The sequence below is a fragment of the Sturnira hondurensis genome, unplaced genomic scaffold (genome assembly GCF_014824575.4).
Source record: "Sturnira hondurensis isolate 20B ecotype Veracruz unplaced genomic scaffold, ASM1482457v3 Scaffold0005329, whole genome shotgun sequence".
Classification (NCBI taxonomy): Eukaryota; Metazoa; Chordata; class Mammalia; order Chiroptera; family Phyllostomidae; genus Sturnira; species Sturnira hondurensis.
The window spans coordinates 5,672,009-5,692,921 of NW_028077960.1; the positions used below are offsets into that span (position 1 = coordinate 5,672,009).

Below are 20,913 nucleotides of genomic sequence, written 5' to 3' on the forward strand. Positions count from 1 at the left end.
TGATACTGATTTGTAACTGCGTTTTACATTCACTAAGGGTCTCTTAAGACAATGCATTTCTTCCTGCCCCAGGTTGGACTCATTCCCATATTTTCTGCCCACAGTGACCCTCAGGCTCTTGGTGGTGTCTTGAGGGTGTGCACCTCTCCCTGGATAAATAAAGAGGGGTTCCTACCTGGCTAAAGAGGAACATACAGTAAAATGACAATTCATTTTACTGCCAGGAGACAAACACACTTTTTGTTTACTTATTTATTAATACATTTAATAATAAACTTATACAAAATAACATGTTTTGGCTTTGAAATCATGACATAACTTAAAAAAGCAAATAACTGGAAACTATCGGTTGAAAGAAGGCAGAAGCAACCCAGGCTCAACCATGAGCGAATGCTGCGTGCTTGGGGCCGTGGCGGCGACGCCGTTCCAAGCAGAAGCAGAAGGCGCAGTGCCATCCCAAGTGCACGGCAACTGTGAACCCTGCTGGGTCCCCTCGGGCTGTTTGGTCACCATGTGCAGAAGACGAGTCTGCTTCTCACTTTCCTCCTTTCCTTCCTAACCTTTCACTGTGAGAACAGTAGGTGGTAATGATTTGCTATGTCCCTGTTTGCAGGCCAGTATTGTTGTCTCAGCATGTTTAACTTACGTATTTTCATCCTTCAAAAACAGAAAACTGTTGAAATCAACTGTGACTATGAGCCATTAAATGACTATAAGCCATTTCTATTTCTGGTCAGTTATCTGCTGCAGGCAAAGCTTCATGTAGGAGTTCTTCTTGCGAGTCTCTATGACTGCATCCCTAACAAGCTCGATGAACATCTGTGGCCAGAGCTTCTGCAAAGCCTCATTTTTCGTGTTGATTTCTGTGGCCTCCTTTACAAGGTCCTCTATATACATGTTGCAGAATTTCTTTTTTTCCTTTGTTTCCTGTTAAAAAAAGAAAAATTGGCACTGAATCACAGTTATTCCTAAAGCCAACACAACACCTAGCTGAACCAGAGAACCTTGAAATCATCTGTCCTGACCCCATCACCAGAGCAGGGACACTTTCCCGAACAGCCTGCTCACAGAGGTGTGCCTGAGAAGAGACGGCCACAGGGAGCCCTGGCGCCCCAGCCGACGCCCACCGCCACTGGACAACGCTGTGAGGAACTGTGTTCCTCTCTTGGAGTCACTGGATTGTCATGCTGCTTCTCCCTGGTAGGAGGTCACGTTCCTCAGTCCAGGTGGCTCACTCCCTCAGTGAGTGAGCTGAATGCACAGACACGTGGCTTCTAGTGGCGAATGACTCAGAGTACTGATGCCAACAACAGTGCGTACGAGGTCAGTCAACATCCACAGACATGTTTCAAACAGCCATACTCTAAATTCACTCTGCGCTCTAGGAAAGCAGGTAGTGTGCATTACTTGCTTGTACCATTCGAAACAAGTTGGGAAAAGTATACAGGGAAGAGGAGGAAATATACACAAGCCTGGGATCCAGATGCCGGCCTTTGAGACAAAGTGTTCCCTCTCCACCTACAATTAAAAATCTCAGTCCAAAACACAACAGTGGGAGTTTTGAACCCCAGGGGATTCAGGCACTGGGCTCCACTTTCATCCCAGAGGCTGAAACAAAGTCACTTTGTTTAATGCAAGAATTCAACATTAATTTAGGAAATCAATACTTTTGGGGAGAATAAAGGCATGGTGATGGAAAGGCAATATATATGGAAAATTCAATGAAACAGATCAGATAAATCAGAATCACCGAAATTAATAAATCAGAATGAGTCCACATCAATGGAGAAGGAAAGAACAAATGTCCACACGGCAACAGGTGTAACGACTTGAAAAGGACCCCCTGAAGCCTCCAACTCAAAATGCCAAAATAATTTCAAGATGAATTAAAGAGTTAAATTTAAAATATCAACACATATTGCCATTACAATTACACTTATCAATATTTGTGATAACAGGAAAAATACAAATGAAATTTGACAGAGGTTGGGTGATATTAGTGTATGTATTTCTCAAAACTTACAATTATACACCCAAGGTTTGTATTTTGTTGTGTGTAAATTTTACCTCAAAAGAAGAAACTATAGGAGATACTGAACTCTAATTAATCATATGCATACTGAACTATTTAGCGAGAAGCATGCTAATATCTGCAATAACTTTAAACATGTTTTTAAAAATAAGGTGGATTTTTAATAGAGGACAGGGTAGATGGAGAGAGACGTGGCCAAGCAAGAACAAGGTTAACAGTGGGACCTGGGTTTGGGTATACGGGTGTCCAGTGTAAAATTCTGTAAACTCTGCTGTATGTTTGAAGTTCCCACCAAAAAAGTCAGAAAGTGTATACACAGACAACATATACGAGAGTGTCACTAAGACAGTCTTCGTCTTGTGAGACCACAAAGTTTTCCTTTTCTTCGATTTCTTTTCCTTTTCCAAATTTTAATAATTTGTAAAACAATAAAATATATTTTACATTCTCGAGCAATTACTGTAAATTAACGATGTTTATATCAATTGTCACTAACTTTCCCTAATAGAGGCATATTCTGGAAACTTCCTTATGACACGTAAGGTTTTCCTAAATAACCACCCCTTGTGCAAGGCCCACCGTGCTGATTCGACTCGGCTCACGTGCTACAGATGACAGGCCACTGGGTGACCTGCCATGAAGGCCTGCACGGATTTTGACGCGTGACAAATAACAAATGGTTCCAGCTGGCTGATCTCTGACTAACCCAGCCTCTCCAACCCGGAGACGGAGTCTGGGACTCAGCCGCCTGCACTAAGTCAGCTTGTTGGTGAGGGCAGCATTCAGCTGCTGCCTTTCGACACTTGGGACGTCTGGTCCCCACGGGAACTACCAGGAAGGAAGAGGAGAGACCAGTAACTAAAACATGCAACATTTCACAGGGAGCGATGCAGTTATGTAAGTACAAGGCACAGAGCCCCTTTAGTGAATGCAGATTTATACGTTTCTTAAAAACATGAATTAAGAAAGATAAAGTTCTAGCAGTAAGACGAAAATGTTATTATAATATAGGTATAACAAATATATAAAGAAGTTTCAAATGACATACTTATAAAATAATTTATACATAGTACAAGTAGAAATAAACTCTTCATAATTGGCATAGTGCACTTTTTGGTAATTTAAAATTTCCAGCTTTAGTTTCTTCCATCACTTCTTCATAAACACGTTGACACAGAAACGCGCCTGCTATAATAGCAGTTAACTCAGTAACTGCATTTCAAAGCGCTGTTACTTCTTTATTTCTCCTCTCCTCTGAGCCAGGGACCCCGCGTCTCTGCAGCACTTTCCGACGCCGGTCGGGTGGCTACCAGCCCAGCCCGCTCTGCCTGCCCAGAACGGCCCTGGGAAGGGGCGCCTCAGACACGCCTCTCGTGCCCTGACCCCTAAGCAACTGTTGGTGCTCTTTGAATAAAGCTCTCCTCATTCCAAAATGCTTTCAGATGCTTTTCTGCCCTACAATATACCTATGTGGATCATGAAGCAAGTGTTTTACAAGTACAATCCTGGTGAGATGAACTCTAACCGGTTATGTCATTTCATTGAACTAATTTTTGTTGTCATGAAGACGGTTAGGGGAGAAAAGTAAGGCAGTGGTGGGATTTGTTGTAAAGTGATTTTAACTATAATGATTATGGGATTTAATCCATATCTCCATTTTATAAATGGGAAACTGAGGACAATAGAAGTTGAGAGACTTGCTCGGGATTAGACATCATGTACTACCACTTGCCTAGGGACAACTCTGAACTAGTCCTTTAGGAACTTGCAATCTATCTGGAGAGAGGGCCTAAGCCTATGAAAAGCTAACTTAAAAGAATTAAACGGTAAAGAAGAGATATTTAGCAGCAAACACAGTGTCCAGAGAAGAGAGCCCTTGTACAAGGGGGCGACACAGCAGACTTCCGAAAGCAGCAGCACACACCGCGGGTGCGTCCATGGTCCGGACTCCGTAGGTCTGCGTTCTGCAGGCCGCCCGGTGCGTGACTTCCCACGGGGGCCTGAGGAGTTCGCCTGTGTTTCCAGTTTTCCCCATCTAAGAGCAGGATTGGGTTCCGAAGTCCCTTTCAGTTCTCTGATTCTATAGCCATCGAAAATCTTTTTTAGAATGAATCAGGAGACTGGACGGACAATTACTGAGCAACGGAATTGTACATGTCATGTGTATAATTGTACATGTCCTATGTATATGAAAGGGCCTACCTACACTGGTTTGTGAGAAACTCACTTCGATGCGTTGCCCAACAATACAGGATGGACAGGCCCGAGAGACTGAGCACTTTGTGCTGCAGAGATTTAAGTATTTTTCAAGTGGGGGGCGGGGGAACATGGTGTAAGTGAAGGAATGCTGGCTCCTCGGACGAGAGAGTGATTCAGGGACCAGGGCGAGGTCTGTCAGGTAGCAAGTGGCAGAATCAGGGGTGCCAGTCCAAACCAAGCCTTTCAGTGGCCTAAGGTTCTCTGCAAAGCGTTACGTGACTTCAGGTTCACTCTTTTTTCTATGGTATTTCTCAGAACAGGAGTCAACAGTCCCTGTCGTTACTTCTTGCTTATTCCTGCTCAAACCACTTTAGAGACTCTGCTTGTGTGACTCCACTGAAACTACTCCTGATAAAAAAATAACAAACCAATGACCTTGGTTGCCTACTTGATCAATTTTTTCCTTTCTAGGCTGTACCCCTGGCATGTTAGAAAATCACAGCCTACCCAACCAAGGTCATACTTTTTTTATTAAATGAGAACTTTAAAATTTTGCTTTTCGTACTTGGATTTTTGTTTACTCTGGAGTTAATTTTTGCTGGAGGGTATAAAGCAGGGTTTCGTCAGTACCGTTTATCATGTAGGGTCTGTCTACAGAGTCCGCAACACCTGCTATGTGCACAGCTCCCCACCCTCAGAGGGCGGGGATCTGGCCCTCTGCTTGGCGCCTGGGTCTCCGTGTCCATTCCGCACTGCCTTTGTTGCTGTGCTTCACGGTGATACTCACTACTCGCTGTCTGGTAAGGCAAGCTCTCCCACTTTTACTCCTGTGTATTTTGGGTCTGTCAGATAACTCTAAAAAAAAAACCTTTGCTCTGTCAGATAACATCTATGATCAAATGGTGAAGTTCCACAAACAACGCTCATATTTAATTTGATTAAAACTGCCTCACATTTATAGATGGGTTGAGGAAGAACTGACATCTGTATCATGTAGAAAGTTTCTGTCCATGAACATTAATATCTATTTAGTATTTCTTCAATGTGAAGAAAATTTTCACAATTTTATTGAGCCCTCCATGAAGGACTTGTACCTATTTTATTATTCATGCCTATAATGTTTGTTACTGTAGTAAATGGTATATCATTTAAAATAAGTTTTTGAATAACTAATACAACCTAGATTGAATTACTGACTTCTTTCGGAAAAGCTCTTTATAATTTAAGGAGGTTACTGCAAACTCTTTTTTGTTTGTTATTTGTCTTTGCTTAATTTACTTCCCTGAAGGTCTTTCTCCTCCTAATGCTACACATCAATTCTCCACAGTTTCTTGTAGAAAATTCATGCTTTCATCAGAAGCTTTAAAGTCTCTGATGCATTTGGAATTTATGCTGGTGTAAGATAAAATGATTGAATACTGCCTTTTCTCAGTTCCCTAGTCATTCTCAAATCACTTACCAGGTAGTCCACCTAAGGTTTGAAGTTATTTTTATCATATAATAAATTCTCTTGTGCCCAGAGGCACAGCTGACTTTCCATTCTACTCTATTAGGCCACCTCCTCATACCCGTCCTGTCTGAACTGAGAAGACTGTGCACTATGCCGTAATATCTGGCAGCGCTGGTTTTCTTTTTCAGAGTCTTTATGGCTGTTCGTTTCCCACATGTACTGTAGGATCAACTTGTTCAAAAAATACCTCAGTGAGCCCTGGCTGGTGTAGCTCAGTGGATTGAGTGTGGGCCTGTGAACCACATGATCGTGGTTTGATTCCCAGTCAGGGCACATGCCTGGGTTGCAGGTCAGTTCCCAGCAGGGGACTCACGAGAGGCAACCATACATTGATACTTCTCTCCTTCTCTTCCCCTCTAAATATAAATAAATAAAATCTTAAAAATAATAATAATAATAAAAAATACCTCAGTGAAAATTTTTTGTATTTTTATTAGGATCATTAAATTTTCAAATTAACTTAGGAAAAACTAACATTTCACTTTCAATTCTTATCTAAAACATGGTAGTTTTTCCATTTGCATAAATCTTTTCTGTGCTTTGTGAATTTTACTTTTTAACTGATGTTCGAATACAGTTGTCTCCATTCATATAGCTCTTGCATACCTATTATTTTCTCACTAGGTATTTTATTTTTTTGTGTTGCTTCTGTGAGCTGGGTATTTCCTCCATTATATTTGTTCTGGTTGTTAGTTATATATAGGAAAGCTGTTGACTTTTGGTCCATTCCTGAATTTTCTTATAGCTTTTTATAGTTTCTCAATTACTTCTCTTGGGATTCCCCGTTATTCAACAACATGAGCTGCAAACACTAAGTTCACTCCCTTCTTTAACGTCACCAATGAGCTCTTTCTCTTGTCCAGTTGTGCCATTTGCTTTGATAAATAATGACAGTGGTATCAGGCGTCCTTGTCCTGCACTGACTGCAGTGACGCATCGGTGTTTTATTGCTCTGCGCAAATCCCCCCAAACTTGGTGCTTAGAACCACACACACCTGTTATCTCACTGTTTCCATGCACAGCCCAGGCTTGGCTGAGCTCAATGCTCTGCTCAGGGCTCCACAAGGTGTTAGCCAGGCTGTGCTCTTTTCTGAAGCCCGGAGTCCTCTTCTCAGCTCAAGAGGTGGTTGGCGGAATTCCCTTCCTTGCAGTTGTGGAACTGAGGTCCCACTTTCTCGCTGGCTGTCAGTAGGGAGCTGCTCTCTAGAAGCTCTTCATAGTTCTCTCTTTCTCTTGTCACTGTCTCCAAAGGCGGTGGCTTCCCACTTTTGGTGGGAAGGAAACCCTCTCAGTAGGAAATCTTGAATCCTTGTTTAAAAAACTTGCCTGATGAAGTCAGGTTCACCCAGGATAATCTCCATTTTTATTAACTCAAAGTCAACTAATTAGGGATCTTAATTCTATCAGCAAAATTCCCTTACCCCTGTTATATTCCGCTGGTTGGCAGCAAGACACAGGTTTTACCCGCACTTAGGGGAGGACATGATTCAAGAACGTGAATCCTGGGGCCTGGGAACCACGGGGGCCACCCACCTAAGTCGGAACTCTGCCACCACTAAGGCCAATGCTCCCAGGGCCTCCCAGCCGTGCATATTGTCTACTCCCCAGTTTCTAGTTGTCCTTTTCATGTAGCTAAAGAAAACTGAGAATGGGTGTCCCACTAAGTGAAATGCCCTTTCAGCATCTATAGAAATAATCACAAGTTTTCACTTCAGGTAGGTCTATTAATTTCTTAATACTGAATCTTCCTTACATTCTTAGAATAAACTGCACTTGGTTGGAATGTTTATTACTCATTTAGTGTTCTGCCGTATTCCAATGGGTAACATTTTAAAAGGGCTTTGTATCACTAATATTCTTAGGTATCTGGTCTGGCTTTTCTTTTTATGTGCAATCCTGACATGACATTTTAAATCAATGTCATGCTGTCAACCTTGAAAAGATGTAAAAGTTTTCTTTCTTACTCAGTACTTTTGAACAACTTAAAAATCACTGGACTTGTCAGTTCCTTAAAGAGTCGGTAGACACCTCTATGAAACTTTTCTTGTTTGAATGCAGCTCTTTGACATTTTTTCTAAATGCCTTCTTTTGAAATTGTATTTTTTGACTCATAGAAGCACCTGCCTTCTGAAAGAGAAGGACTCGCAATCCCGCCAGCGGGGCTTTCATTTTCCTCTCGTGACAGAGTCAGGAAGCCCCTAATGGCCCAAGGATTACGTTCAGTCTCTTCTCACAGTCCTCTCACTACCTTCCCGTCTCATCTTTTAACTCTGTCTGCACCTCAGTCTCCGTGCTTCAGCAACACTGACCCGCACGGAGCTCCTCGCCTTCTCCCTGTCTTTTTTATACTTCTCTGCCTTTTATTTACACTGTGCTATGTGCCAGAACTGCCTTCTCCCTTGTCATGCAGTTATTTGATCCCCAAAGACTTATGTCAGAAAGTTTCTTCTCTAGAAGGCCTTCCTTGACCTGGGTTAGCTACCCCTCCTCTACTCCCTTGACAAACTGATTTGTAATCACCCCCGTACATGCCTGTCTCCTCCACTAGAATGTAAGATCCATGAGGATGAGGGCAGGAACTTCTCAGAGCCCAAGTATTATGTGTGAGAGATGCTTACTATATATGATTTTTGCATGAGTGAAAGGGTATAAATTTAGAGAGAATTAAGATGAGACAGCAGATTACCTGACTTCAACTATGTGCAGAGTTTTTTAAGAAAGAAACTCGTTCTAGTTTTGACGAAAAGCAGTACTAGAACCATTAAGTGAAAGTTATCCATTTAATTTGGGTAACGAGTTCTCCGTAAGTGGAGTTGTCCAATGGTACACAGCTACATCATGAAGCAGGGACCTTTCCTGCACCAGAATTGAAAGCAGAATTTGGATCTCCTTTAGTATGCTATAAAAATATTGCTACGTACACGGAGTTTTCAAGTGATTTTTGAGCTGTAATCCCCAAAGCCCTGTTGGTTCCAAAGAGACACCTGGGGACTGGGGTGAGGTGAGGGGAAGGAACAGAGCAGAAGACCCAGTGAAGCCCCGAAGCCCTACTTTTCTCTCCAACAAGAGCAGCTCTGCTGTGCTGCTTGGTTTTGACGTACTGAGTTCTCAGCTACGCTATGGTTTGAATGAACAACCCCACTCTGTTTAAAAAAATCGAAAACTACTGGCCTGTTGCAGTCTGAATTTTATATCTATGATGGATATATATTCACATACCTATATATACACACATCCATATCTATATACAGCGCTTTGCCCATCAGCCACAGGTGCTCAATCAACACCATCTCATCTCTGTCTTATTCTTTTGTCCTTTAGTTCCCTCAAAATGTCCTGCACAATCTAACATTCTTTTGTCAGATGAGTTGTTTCTTCAGCTTTCTATGCGCTCCATCAAGGCAGAAACAGCTTTTCTTCTTGGTGGCTCATGCAGCACCTTAACACTGACTTCCACCCAATGACCTCTGAACACCTTGGCTAAGTAGCTACAGTGGAAACATTAACAGGTCAAAATTATGTTACATGATTAAGAATACAGAAGTTAATGGTGCAGAATATGAGGAAGTGAATTAAAACATCCAGGACTCAAGTGAGGAGAACAGAAATGTGTCCCCAGCCAGTCTGCCATGGGCTAGTTAAGTACTCCCCCAAACCTATATCCCTTTTCTCATGTTAGAGAGATTAGGATCTTTGGTCCTACCTTGGTCTAGATTTTTGGCACATATATTTCTTCTGCAGATATTTTTTCTGCTGAAGTGAAGATATTGGAGTCATGGCTTTACTTCTTCCTAATGCCTTGGTGCCTACTGTCCTCACCTTTGCATATTTAAGGCTGGCTAACACTCCAGAACAACAAAGAAAAGGTTAATCAGTTAAAAGGTTCACCGATTAAGGAAAAAAATGCACAACTGCCAAGTCATAGGCCATGTGGGATATATCCGGGCACTAGATTCCAAAAACCAACGGTAGTTTTACCTCTAGCTTTTCGTTATAAAAGTCTCTTGTGGTGTAATTTAACACAGCACGGTTTGTGTTTTCTCCTACAAGTCTTTTGCTATCGTTATTTTCTTCATTGACAACACCAGGTTTCTTCCCCTTGGTTTCTTGCAGATACCGGAATTGCTTCTTCCTACACAAAGATAATAAAGAGATTTAGAGTTACTTAACATATTTATTAACATGTATCCATTTTTTGTTAGAGGGAATCCATTTTTGTTAGAGTTTTTAGAACATACATTCTTTTGAATATTTGTTTCATGAGTTTGATTTTAATATCTACTTGTGCTCAGTTTAGTACCTCACTCTTTCTACTTAATTAGGCTATTCAAATCAGATTCCCATTTCACAGCTACCAAACATCAATATAAATGTCTCATGCATTACTAAAGTGAAAGAAAAAACTCTACCTTTAAAAACAATACAAAAATTAAGTAATCACAGAGCACCAAACAACCTAATTAAAGATGTGGTAGACGGCCCTGGCTGGGTAGCTTGGTTGGTTGGAGTGTCATCCTCACCCACCAGGTTTTGGGTTCGATTCCCAGTCAGGACACATGTAAGAATCAACCAATGAATGCATGTAAGTGAAACAACACATCAATGTTTCTCTTTCTCTCCTTTCCTCTTCTCTTCCTTCTCTCTAAAAATCAATAAAAGCACTTCCAACTGTTAGCATATCAGGGTTAGATTCTAGTAGGAGGAAAATAATAACACAGAAGCCTCATTTGATTATAAAGAAGAATATAAACAATGCTCTTTGTATCACTTACACCCCATAAGCCTAAAATTACAGAGGACTGCAACTCATCGTCCACAAAAGCAGCTTTCTGGTTTCCACCGCTCAGAGTGCCTACGAATGAATATTATTACTACTTTACCACGAACTTTAGATCGGGAGAAGAGGCACTCTTCTTTTAAACTGTCTTCCTTTTTCCAATTTAAAAGTATAACTCAATCATTTTAGAAATTGTAAGTAATACAAAATTTTTATAAAGATTTTATTTATTTATCTTTAGAGGGGAAGGGAAGGAGAGAAGGAGAGAAATATCAATGTATGGTTGCTTCTCGTGAGTCCCCTGCTGGGAACTGGCCTGCAACCCAGGCATGTGCCCTGACTAGGAATTGAACTGCAATCGTGTGGTTCACAGGCCTGTGCTCAATCCACTGAGCTACGTCAGCCAGGGTCAGTAATACAAATTTTAACAAGCATAAAGAAATAAATGTCGTTCAAATCTATATAGCTCATAAATATATATAAATCTACAACATTGTTCAAATTTGACATACTTCTTTCTAGGCTTTTTCTATAAATTCTTTTAAAAAGTTAAGATCATCCTAAACATCCAGTTTTGTATACCACTTTCACTTAATGTTATATAGTAACTTTATCCATGTCACTAAAAATCAGTAACTTTAACGAACATATAAAAATTGTTATGTACATCACAATATACCTAATCAAGGTGGCACACTACTCTCACTTCTACAATGAGAAAAGTAACATAGGCCTTTTATCTGCATTTATTTTGATTTTTAATTACAAGAGCAATGTAAGCATACACTTACATCACTTTTTTACATAACTCATTTTACTTTGTACTTACTAGGGTGACACTGGTTAATAAAATTCTATAGGTCTCAGGTGTACGGTTCTATATCGCACCATCTGTGCATCGTACTGTGTGGTCACCGCCCCAGGTTGTTTCCTTCATCACTCATCCTCCCTTTACTCTCCTCCCTCCCCCACCTTCCTTTCCCTCTGCTGATCACCATACTGCTGTCAACGAGGTTTAAAAAATTATTTTTTTGCTTAGTCCTTTCCCCTTTTTCACCCTGCTGCCTCTCCCCTCCCCTCTGACATCTGTCAGTCTATTCTCCATGCCTAAGGGTCTATTTTATTTGTTAGTTGATTTTGTTCATCAGGTTTCCACTTCCCAATAAAATCATGTGATATCTGTCTTTCTCTGACTGGCTTACTTCACTTAGCGTTAGACTATCTAGGCGCATCCAGGCTGTCACGAAAGCCCACTGCTTCTTTTACCCACTCATTTACTGATGGGCATTTGGGCTCCTGCAAATCTTGGTTATGGTAAGTAGTGATGCAATGAACATTTGGGGTACGTATGTTCTTTCAAATTTGTGTTCCGAGTTTCTTTGGCTGTATTCCCAGACGTGGAATCGCTGGGTCATAAGGCAGTTCCGTTTTTAGTTTCTTGAGGTGACACCATACTGTTTTCCATGGTAACTGCACCAGTCTGCATTCCCACCAACAGTAAATGAGGGTTCCCCCTTGACAACATTTCGTAGGTTGATGTATTGATGATGGCCACTCAGACAGGTGTGAAGTGATATCTCATTGTGGTTTTAATTTGCATTTCTCTGATGATTTGTGCCAGTCAGCATATTTATCTGTATGTCCTCTTTGGAGAAGTGTCTATTCAGGTCCTTTGTCTATTTTAAATTGGATTGTTTGTTCTTTGGGTGGTGAGACTTATAAGCTCTTTATAAATTTAGGATAATAACTCCTTATCAGATATATCATTGGCAAATCTGTCCTCCCATTTGGTGGGTTGTTTTTCATTTTGTTGATGTTTTCCTTTGCTGTGCAAAAACTTTTTAGTTTGATGTAATCCCATTAGTTTATTTTTTCTTGTTTCCCTTGGATGAGGGGATAAATGACAAAAAATATTGCTATGAGAAATGTCCGAGATTTTACTGCCTATGTTTTCTTCTAGGAATTTTTATGATTTTGAGCCTAAAATTTAAATCTTTAATCCATTTTTTAAAAATTCTCACCTGAGGACATACTTATTGACTTTTGAGAGAGGGGGAGGGAAAGAGAGAGGGGCACATCGATGTGAGGAACATCGACTGGTTGCCTTTGTGTGCACCCTGAATGGGGACTGAACCCACAACCCGTCTGTGTGTCCTTACCAGGTACTGAAGTCATGAACTTTAGTTTTATGGGATGATGCCCCACCAACTGAGCCACAGCAGCCAGGGCAAGCCTTTAATCCATTTTAAGTTTATTCTTATGTATGATGTAAGAAGGTGATCTGGTTTCGTCTTTTTTTGCACATATCTGTCTGTCCGATTTTCACAACACCATTTATTGAATAGACTATCTTTACCCTATTGTATGTTCCTGGCTCCTTTATCAAATACTGACTGACCACCATGATGTGGGTTTGTTTCTGGGCTCTCTATTCTGTTCCACTGATCTATCTGTCTGTTTTTATGCCAGTACCAGGCTGTTTTGATAACTTTGCCTTATAGTGTAGTTTGATAACAGGGAGCGTGACTCTTCCAACTTTGATCTTCTCGAGATTGCTGTGGCAATTTGGGGTCTTTTCTGGCTCCAAATAAATTTTTGGAACATTTGTTCTAGTTCTGTGAAATACTCCATTGATATTTAGGCAACAATTGTGTTGAATGTATAGACTGCTTTGGGTAGTGTGGACATTTTAATTATTTTAATTCTTCCTATTCATGAATATGATATATGCTTCCATTCATTTGAATCTTCTTCAATTTCTTTATTCAGAGTCTTATAATTTTCCGCATACAGTTCTTTTACATCCTTGGTTACATTTTCCAAGGTATTTCATTAACTTTTGATTTAATTGTAAATGAGATTGTCCTCTTAGTTTTCCTGATAGTTCATTATTGGTGATTTTAATGAAAATGATTTCTGGATATTTATTTTGTGTCCTGCTACTTTACTAAATTCATTTATCAGTCCTAGTAGATTTTTGGTGGAATCTTTAGGGTTCTCTATATAACATATTTTGCCATGTACAATGGACACCCACATTTTTGACACAAACTTTCAGGAAATATCTGTTTTAATTTTTAATTCAACTATTTATAGTTAGATACTTTTTTTGTATTATATAGGAATTTTAGTATTTATTTTTAAACACTATGGTACAAAATTTTTATGTAACAAATAATTATAAAACACAAGAACAGGTACAAGATATTTTATTTACCGGTAACAAATTTACAATATTTATGCATCACAGAAGGCCAAGAACTCTTCATCACTGTCAACACCAGAAGTGTCGTCTTCTTCAATCTCTACATTACTGGTGTCTTCTGGAGAGTGACTGTCCTTATCCCGGTAAATTTCATCGACCTCAGTTCCATCCAGACCGTTGCCGATGCTGCATTTTTTAAACGATTTCACGACCACTTCCTTCTTGACACCGTCCCACGACCTTTGGATCCAGTCCCAGACCTGGGCGATGGATGCTTCCTCGATCCTGCCTGCAGGTGTTAAATCATTGCCAGCTGACAGCACCCCTGACGTCCACTCTTTCTCCATCAGGGCCTGAAAGGGCTTGTTTACTGACACGTCACGAGGTGGCAGGTGGCTGGTTAGCCCACCAGGTATCGCAGCAGGTCGGGTGTTCAAGTCCGCTGCGGTTGCTGTTGCACTTTGTGTAACATGGGCTTTGAAGTCATCAAAGACAAGCAAAGCTTGTTTTTAAACAATCCTCCAGGCCTTCGTGACCAGACTCTGTTAAACCAGATGTTCATGCCTCCTCATTCATCCATCCTTCTTCATGCACGTGGACAATAACTCCAGTTGGAATCTTTTCTTTCGGAAATGCTTTTCTTTTAAAGATGGTCACAGGTGGTAGCTTCGTCCCATCTGCACAACCGGCTAGAACACCAGTGAAACGCGTTTTCTCATGACCACTGGTTCTAACAGCCACGGTCCTTGCTCTTTTGACACCCACAGTTCTGTCGGATGGCACGTCAATGTGAGTGGGGCCTCATCCATATCGGAGACTTGGGACGGCTCAGAGTTGTCAGTCCTTCGAAGGTCAGTAACATACGAACGAAATTCCAAAACTTGATTGTCACAGGCTGCTGAAAGTTTTGGAGCAAGTTTCATTCACATCCTCATGCTTAAACCTTCTCTCTTCATAATGTTGAAGCACCGTTCAGGCGTCCCTGAGAAATCACCAGTGTTTTTTCTCACACTATTCTTTACCTTCTTCTTGTGTCATTCTGGTCGAAACGGAGATCCCAGGTGACGCTGCCCCAGAATCCGGGTCTTCACCTGCTGCTCCACCTCCGGCCACTTCAGAGGCTTCCCTCCACTGCCTTCTCTGTCTCGGCATCTGAGGAAGCTTTTCTTCTAGTGGCCCCCATGATCTGCTGACACCGTCTGTGGGAGGAGGTCCCAAGTGTCTCTCGGCAGCTGTGTTGCCATGCTTTTTGGCAAATGTTTAGCTTAAAGCTTGTATTATACGAAAACCATTTTGACATTTTCAATAATTTCTCCTACCTAAAGTGTAGGAAGAGAAATGTCACACCGTTCACCCTATAGTAATAGAGTTGGTATCCCCTATCTTATCAAGTGGGTAACAACTGGTCATCTATGTTATTCTGCGGATAACAGTATGTTACTCTTTTCATTCAGTTCCTGAAACTACTTTTGTTGCAACTTTGTTCTAAGTTCAACAAAACCAATTATCATATTCCAGGGGATTATTTTGGATATGGGCATCATTATTGCTTTCTACAGTTACCCTTTTAACATGTAAACATAAATAAAAAAATAAAAACATTTACATAGATATGGAATTAGTACTACCCATGTATAATGTGCATCCTTATTTTTTCCTAAAAAACATGGGCAAAAAAGTGTGCATTATACAAAGCAAAATACAGTACATGTCATCTGTAAATAATGACAATTTTACTACTTCTTCCCTTCTAATTTGGATGCCTTTTATTTTTTCTTCTTGTGTGATCGCGGTGACTAGGATTCCCAGTACTGTGTTGGGTAAGAGTGGTGAGAGCGGACACCCCTGTCTTGTTTCCAATCTTAAGAGAAACGCTTTTAGTTTGGCCCCAGTTGAGTATGACGTTGGCTGTGGGTGTCAGATACGGCCTTTACTGTGTTGAGATATGGTCCCTCTATTCCCACTTTTCTGAGAGTTTTATCATTAATGGGTGCTGGATTTTAGCAAATGCTTTTCCTATATCTATTGATATGATTATGTGATTTTATCCTTTATTTTGTTTATGTGGTGTATTATATTTATTGATTTGTGAATTGTACCATCCTTGCACCCCAGCAATAAATTCCAATTCTTCATAGTGAAAGATATTTTTAATATATTGCTGGATCCAGTTTGCTAATATTTTGTTGAGAATCGTAGCATCTATTTTCATCAGGGAAATTGAAATATAATTTACATTTTTGTGGGGTCTATCTGGTTTAGGAATTTAGGATAATGCTGACCACATAAATTGAGCTGGGGAGCCTTCCTCCTAAACTTTGTGGGATAGTTTGAGAATAGGTGTTAGTTCTTCTTTGAATGTTTGGTAAAAGTTTCCTGTGAAGTCATCTGGTCCAGGGCTTTTGTGTTGGGAATTTGACTACTGCTTAAATTTCACTAGTTGTAATCTGTTCAGATTCTTTGATTCTTCCTGATGAGGTTTTGGAAGAGTGGATGTTTCTTGAATTTACCCATTTCATCCAGATTACCCAAGTTGCTGGCATATACATGTTTATAATATTTTCTTACAATCAATCCCCTGTATTTCTGTGGAATCAGTTGCTACTTCTCTTTCATTTCTGATTTTATTTATCTGGGTCCTCTATCTTTTTTTTCTGGATAAGCCTGGTTTAATGTTGTCAATCTTGTTTATGGGTTCAAAGTACCAGCTCTTGGTGTCACTGATCTTTACTATTGTCTTCTTAGAGTATTTTATTTCTGCCCTGATTTTTGCTACTTCCTTTGTTCTACTCACTTTGAGCTTCACTTGTCGTTTTTCTAGTTCATTTAAGTGAAAAGTTACATTGTTTATTTGAGATTTTTCTTGTTTATTGATATAGACCTATAACGCTATGTTCTTCCCTCTCAGGGCTGCTTTTGCTGTGACCCATTAATTTTGTGTTCTTATTTTCATTTGTTTCAAGGTATCTTGATTTCTTCCTTGATCTCATTGATAACCTATTCATCATTTAGTAACATGTTATTTAGCTCCCATGTCTTTGTATGCGTTTTCAGTTTTATTCTTATGCTTGATTTCTAGTTTCATACCATTACAGTCACAGAAGATTCCTGATATGATTTCAATCTTAAATTTATTCAGATTTGTTTTGTGTCCGCTCTTCATTGTATGCTCGGAAGATATCAATTAAATCCATCTGGTCCAGCGTGTCATTTAAGGCTATTGTTCCCTTGCTGATTTTCTGTCTGGAAGGTCTATCCATTGATGTCAATGGGATGTTAAAGTCCCCTTCTACGACCATATTACTGTCAATCTCTCCCTTTATATCCATCAAGATTTGCTTTATATACTCTCATATACTAGGCATAATCATTATATAATCTATGAGTGATAATGCCAAAATGTAAAGCATTCACTGGTCTGTTTCTATGGTCTATTTTTTTCTGCTAGTTCTTATACATGGTGCTTTATTTCCTTTTTGTGCTTGGTCATTTGTGTGTTTGTGTGTGTGTGTGTGTGTGTGTGTGTGCACATGAGACTGTCCTTGAAAATTACCCATGGGGATTCTTTGAAATAAGTTGAAAGTAACTCCCTCCAGAAAGGAGGTGCAACTGCTTTTCCTAGGTATCTAGAAAGAGTAACACTTAAACTTTGATATTACTTTAAACTGCTCGTGTAGTATGAATTCAGGCTGCAAATCTATGTCTATAAGAGGACTGATTTTTGGATTTAACTTCTTACAGATGGTTTTGCCTCTTTTCTGCTCAAACCAAGGCAACTTTTCTGGAAAATCCTGAGAGTGGGGAGAAAGAAGGTCTATTTCTGGTACACCCTTACCTTCATGGTGAAGCCAGCTGGGTTCCAGCTTAATCTTGGGAAGATCTCAGTTGATGTTCACCATTTTAGATGGACTCCTGGGCCATGGTTTCGAGCCTCCCTTCTTTATGGCTAGAGAACCACAGAGTCTCTGAAACGCCTCCAGGTCAAACCAGTACGTGTGTGCCCCTTCTCAGTGTTCTTTTTCCTATAGACCCTGGTCTAGTAATTGTGTTACCTATAGTCAGCTCTTCAATACCTTCAGAGTTTTAAAATTTTTTATGCAGCATTTTTAGTTGTTTTCAATGGTCAAAACAACCTAACTCAATATTTTCAGAAAATAAGTCCAATATATTCTCAATGGAAAGTTTCAAATCGTACAGACAGACACAGAGTAAAACTTGAAAATCACTTTTCAAATATACCACCATTCCAACCCCCATACTCTTCTAGGTGCCTTTTTCTTCTCGCTCTGTTTTTATGCCTCTATGTGCACTCACACTTATTTTGTTTCTTTTTATAATGATACTGGGTCATGGTGTAAACAGTTGATGCCTTATTTAATTAACTGCCTGTCACTGGGTAGATCCCTAGCACTGGAACTTCGGGATTCAGAACTATGGCAGACACTGCCAAACTGCCTCCTCCAAGTCACACTGCCCTCAGCAGTGCAGGGTGTACGTCTCTCTGAACACTAATCGCTCCTTGATATTATTGGTTTATAATTTTTAAGTCAGTCTCACTGGCAAAAAATGACATCTCATTATTTTAAATTTTATTTCTCTAATTACAATGAGTTTGATCTTTTTTTATGTTGTTTGACCATTTGTATTCTTGTGAGTTCTTCATTTATACACTGATTTTATTTCCCATTATGCTGTCTTTTTCTAACTAAATTTGTAGTTAGAAATTCTTTAAAAAATTGTTAAAAATTCTTTAAAAAACTTGTTAAATAGGTTGTAAATATATTCCTTCTGTCTGCTTATGTCTTTTGGCCTTACTATAGCTTTTATCACATAAACCTTTTATATTTGGGTGAGTTAAATGTCTCAAACTTTATGGAAGTATTAGAAGGTATGGTAGAATCTTTTTTTTTTAATTGGGATGATGAACCTTCCTAAGATACAAATTCACCTTGCGCAGTTTTCTGAGAAATCTCATTAGGGTTTTTCATTGGGAATTTAGTAAATTTGTGGTTTAGTTTGAATAAATTTGCATCTTTTTACTATTCATTCTCAGAAGTCATTAATAGTGCATGTCTCTCCATTCATTAGACTTCTCTTTCCTTCCTAATTCCAATGTTTACTTCACGGTTACTTTGTGTCAGGTGGATTTCCTGGTGTTTTACAGCTTTTGTTGCTCCTATAAATAGGATAGTTTTTCTAATGCTATTTTCAATAGTTTATTATTATAATGAAGAAATGTTCATTATTTTTGTATGTTTAGGTGGTGTCTGGCCTCTTGTATATTTTGGCTAGTTCTAAAAAGCTTAATAGTTGAGCTCTTAGATTTTTCTTAGAAAATGAGTTTTTATAAAAAGTGTTGCTTTTACTAGACAACTGTTCTTTTTACTAATTTCTTCTTTCTTTAAAAGTTCATGTTATTTTTATGAATTGCTTTCCTCCATTTTCTTTTACTTTATTTTGATATGTTCTATCTTCTTGAATTAAAAGCCTCATTCATTAATTTCTAACCTCTGTTTTCTGATAAGCATATTACAGATATATAGTTCCATCTCAGTATAGTTTTAGCCATATCCTACAGGTTTTGACATAGAGCATTTTTGTTAACTTCATTTATATGTGGCTTACAACTTTAGTTGTATTTTATTCTTTAACACCAAATGTTATTTTCTGAAATCCTTTTTTAAAGGAATACAATAATTATAATAAAAAGAACAAGAGCAAAAAACAATAAAACAAAATAAAGCCAAAAAGATAATTTGCGCAGTACATACAGACATACAAGAAAAGTAAGCTTCTATACAGTTTGAAACTGTAGGGTCCACAGTTCAACTCCTAAGGACATTCATTTAAAATCAATTTTTAAATTATTTTTATTATTTATGAAGTATTTTTATTACTTACACTGTTACAGTTGTCCCATTTCCCCCCTTTATTCCCTTGTGCCTAAACCCATCTCCCACCCACATTCCCCCCCTTTAGCTCCTGTCCATGGGTTGTACACATAAGTTCTTTGGCTTCCACATTTCCTATACTATTCTTAACCTCCCCCTGTCTGTTTTCTACCTACTGTTTACACTATTTATTTCCTTACAGGGAATAAGAACCATAACCTGCTCCCTCTTCCCCTCCCTTATGATAACCCTCCATATGATCTCCATTTCTGTGATTCTGTTCCTGTTCTAGTTGTTTGCTTAGTTTGTTTCTGGTTTTTAGGTTTGGTTGTTGATAGTCGTGAGTTTGTTGTCATTTTACTGTTAATAGTTTTTGGTCTTATTTACCTTAGGTAAATCCCTTTACCATTTCATATAATAAGAGCTTGGTGATGATGAACTCCTTTAATTTCACTTTATCTGGGAAGCAGATAAAATCAATTTAATTATACATATTCCTGTATAAAGGACTCATGGAAAAATCCAAAGGGGGGCAGGATTGAGGGTGAGAGGTGGGGGTGAGCTGGGTGGGGGAAAATGGTGGTGAGAAAAATGGAGACAACTGTACTTAAACAATAATAAAATAAATAAAAAATAAAAAGATAAAAAAGTCTATTTAAATTACACAGGGTTATCTCTAAAATGCATGCCCCATTTCTCACACATTGCAACATTTTATACTAAGACATCTGAAAGGCTTTCATATCAGAATCTCTGTCTGTAGGGCTACAAGTAATAGGTCTTCTATTAATGGACATTTAATGAGTTTTCATATTTTTCTTATTATAAACACCTGGCTACATTGAAAATCCTTGGACACAGACATTTGTGCCCATGTACAAACTATTATTCGTGACCTGGCTGGTGTGGTGCAGTAGACTGAGTGCCGGGAAGAGAAGTGAAAGGTCACTCGGTTGATTCGAAGTCATGGCACTTGCGTGGGTTGTGGGTTGGGTCCCCAGTAGGGGGCGTGTGATCGGTGTGTCCTGCACATGGATGTTTCTCACCCTCTCTTTCTCCCTTCCTCCCCCTCTCTATAAATAAATAAATAAAATCTTTATAAAAAAGAATAAAGGGCAGTTTAACTTAAAAAAATTCCTTTAAGTGAAAGGAATTAAGTTAGTGTTCACTAACTCAAAGGCATATACTTAACAAAACGGTTAGGTACTGCTAGACTGCTGTGAACAAGTTGCCTCGCTGTTCATTAACACTAGCAGGGTATAATGAATCCTGTTCCACCATGCTGCACATGACCAAACT

General features: G+C 39.3%; 1 protein-coding gene across 9 annotated transcripts in view; it reads right to left on the reverse strand.

Annotated features, from left to right (window-relative positions):
* Positions 1-234: 234 nt before the first annotated feature.
* The window catches only part of LRRC49 (leucine rich repeat containing 49), a 167,028-nt gene continuing 146,349 nt past the window's right edge, over positions 235-20,913 (reverse strand). For all 9 annotated transcript variants that reach the window (XM_037047154.1, XM_037047156.1, XM_037047153.1 and 6 more), the window contains 2 exons: positions 9,720-9,873; positions 235-927 (listed from right to left, as the gene is read on the reverse strand). In XM_037047154.1, the coding sequence (XP_036903049.1) occupies positions 724-927; positions 9,720-9,873 (358 nt within the window). In that variant the 3' untranslated portion in view covers positions 235-723. The remainder of the gene's footprint in view (positions 928-9,719; positions 9,874-20,913) is intronic.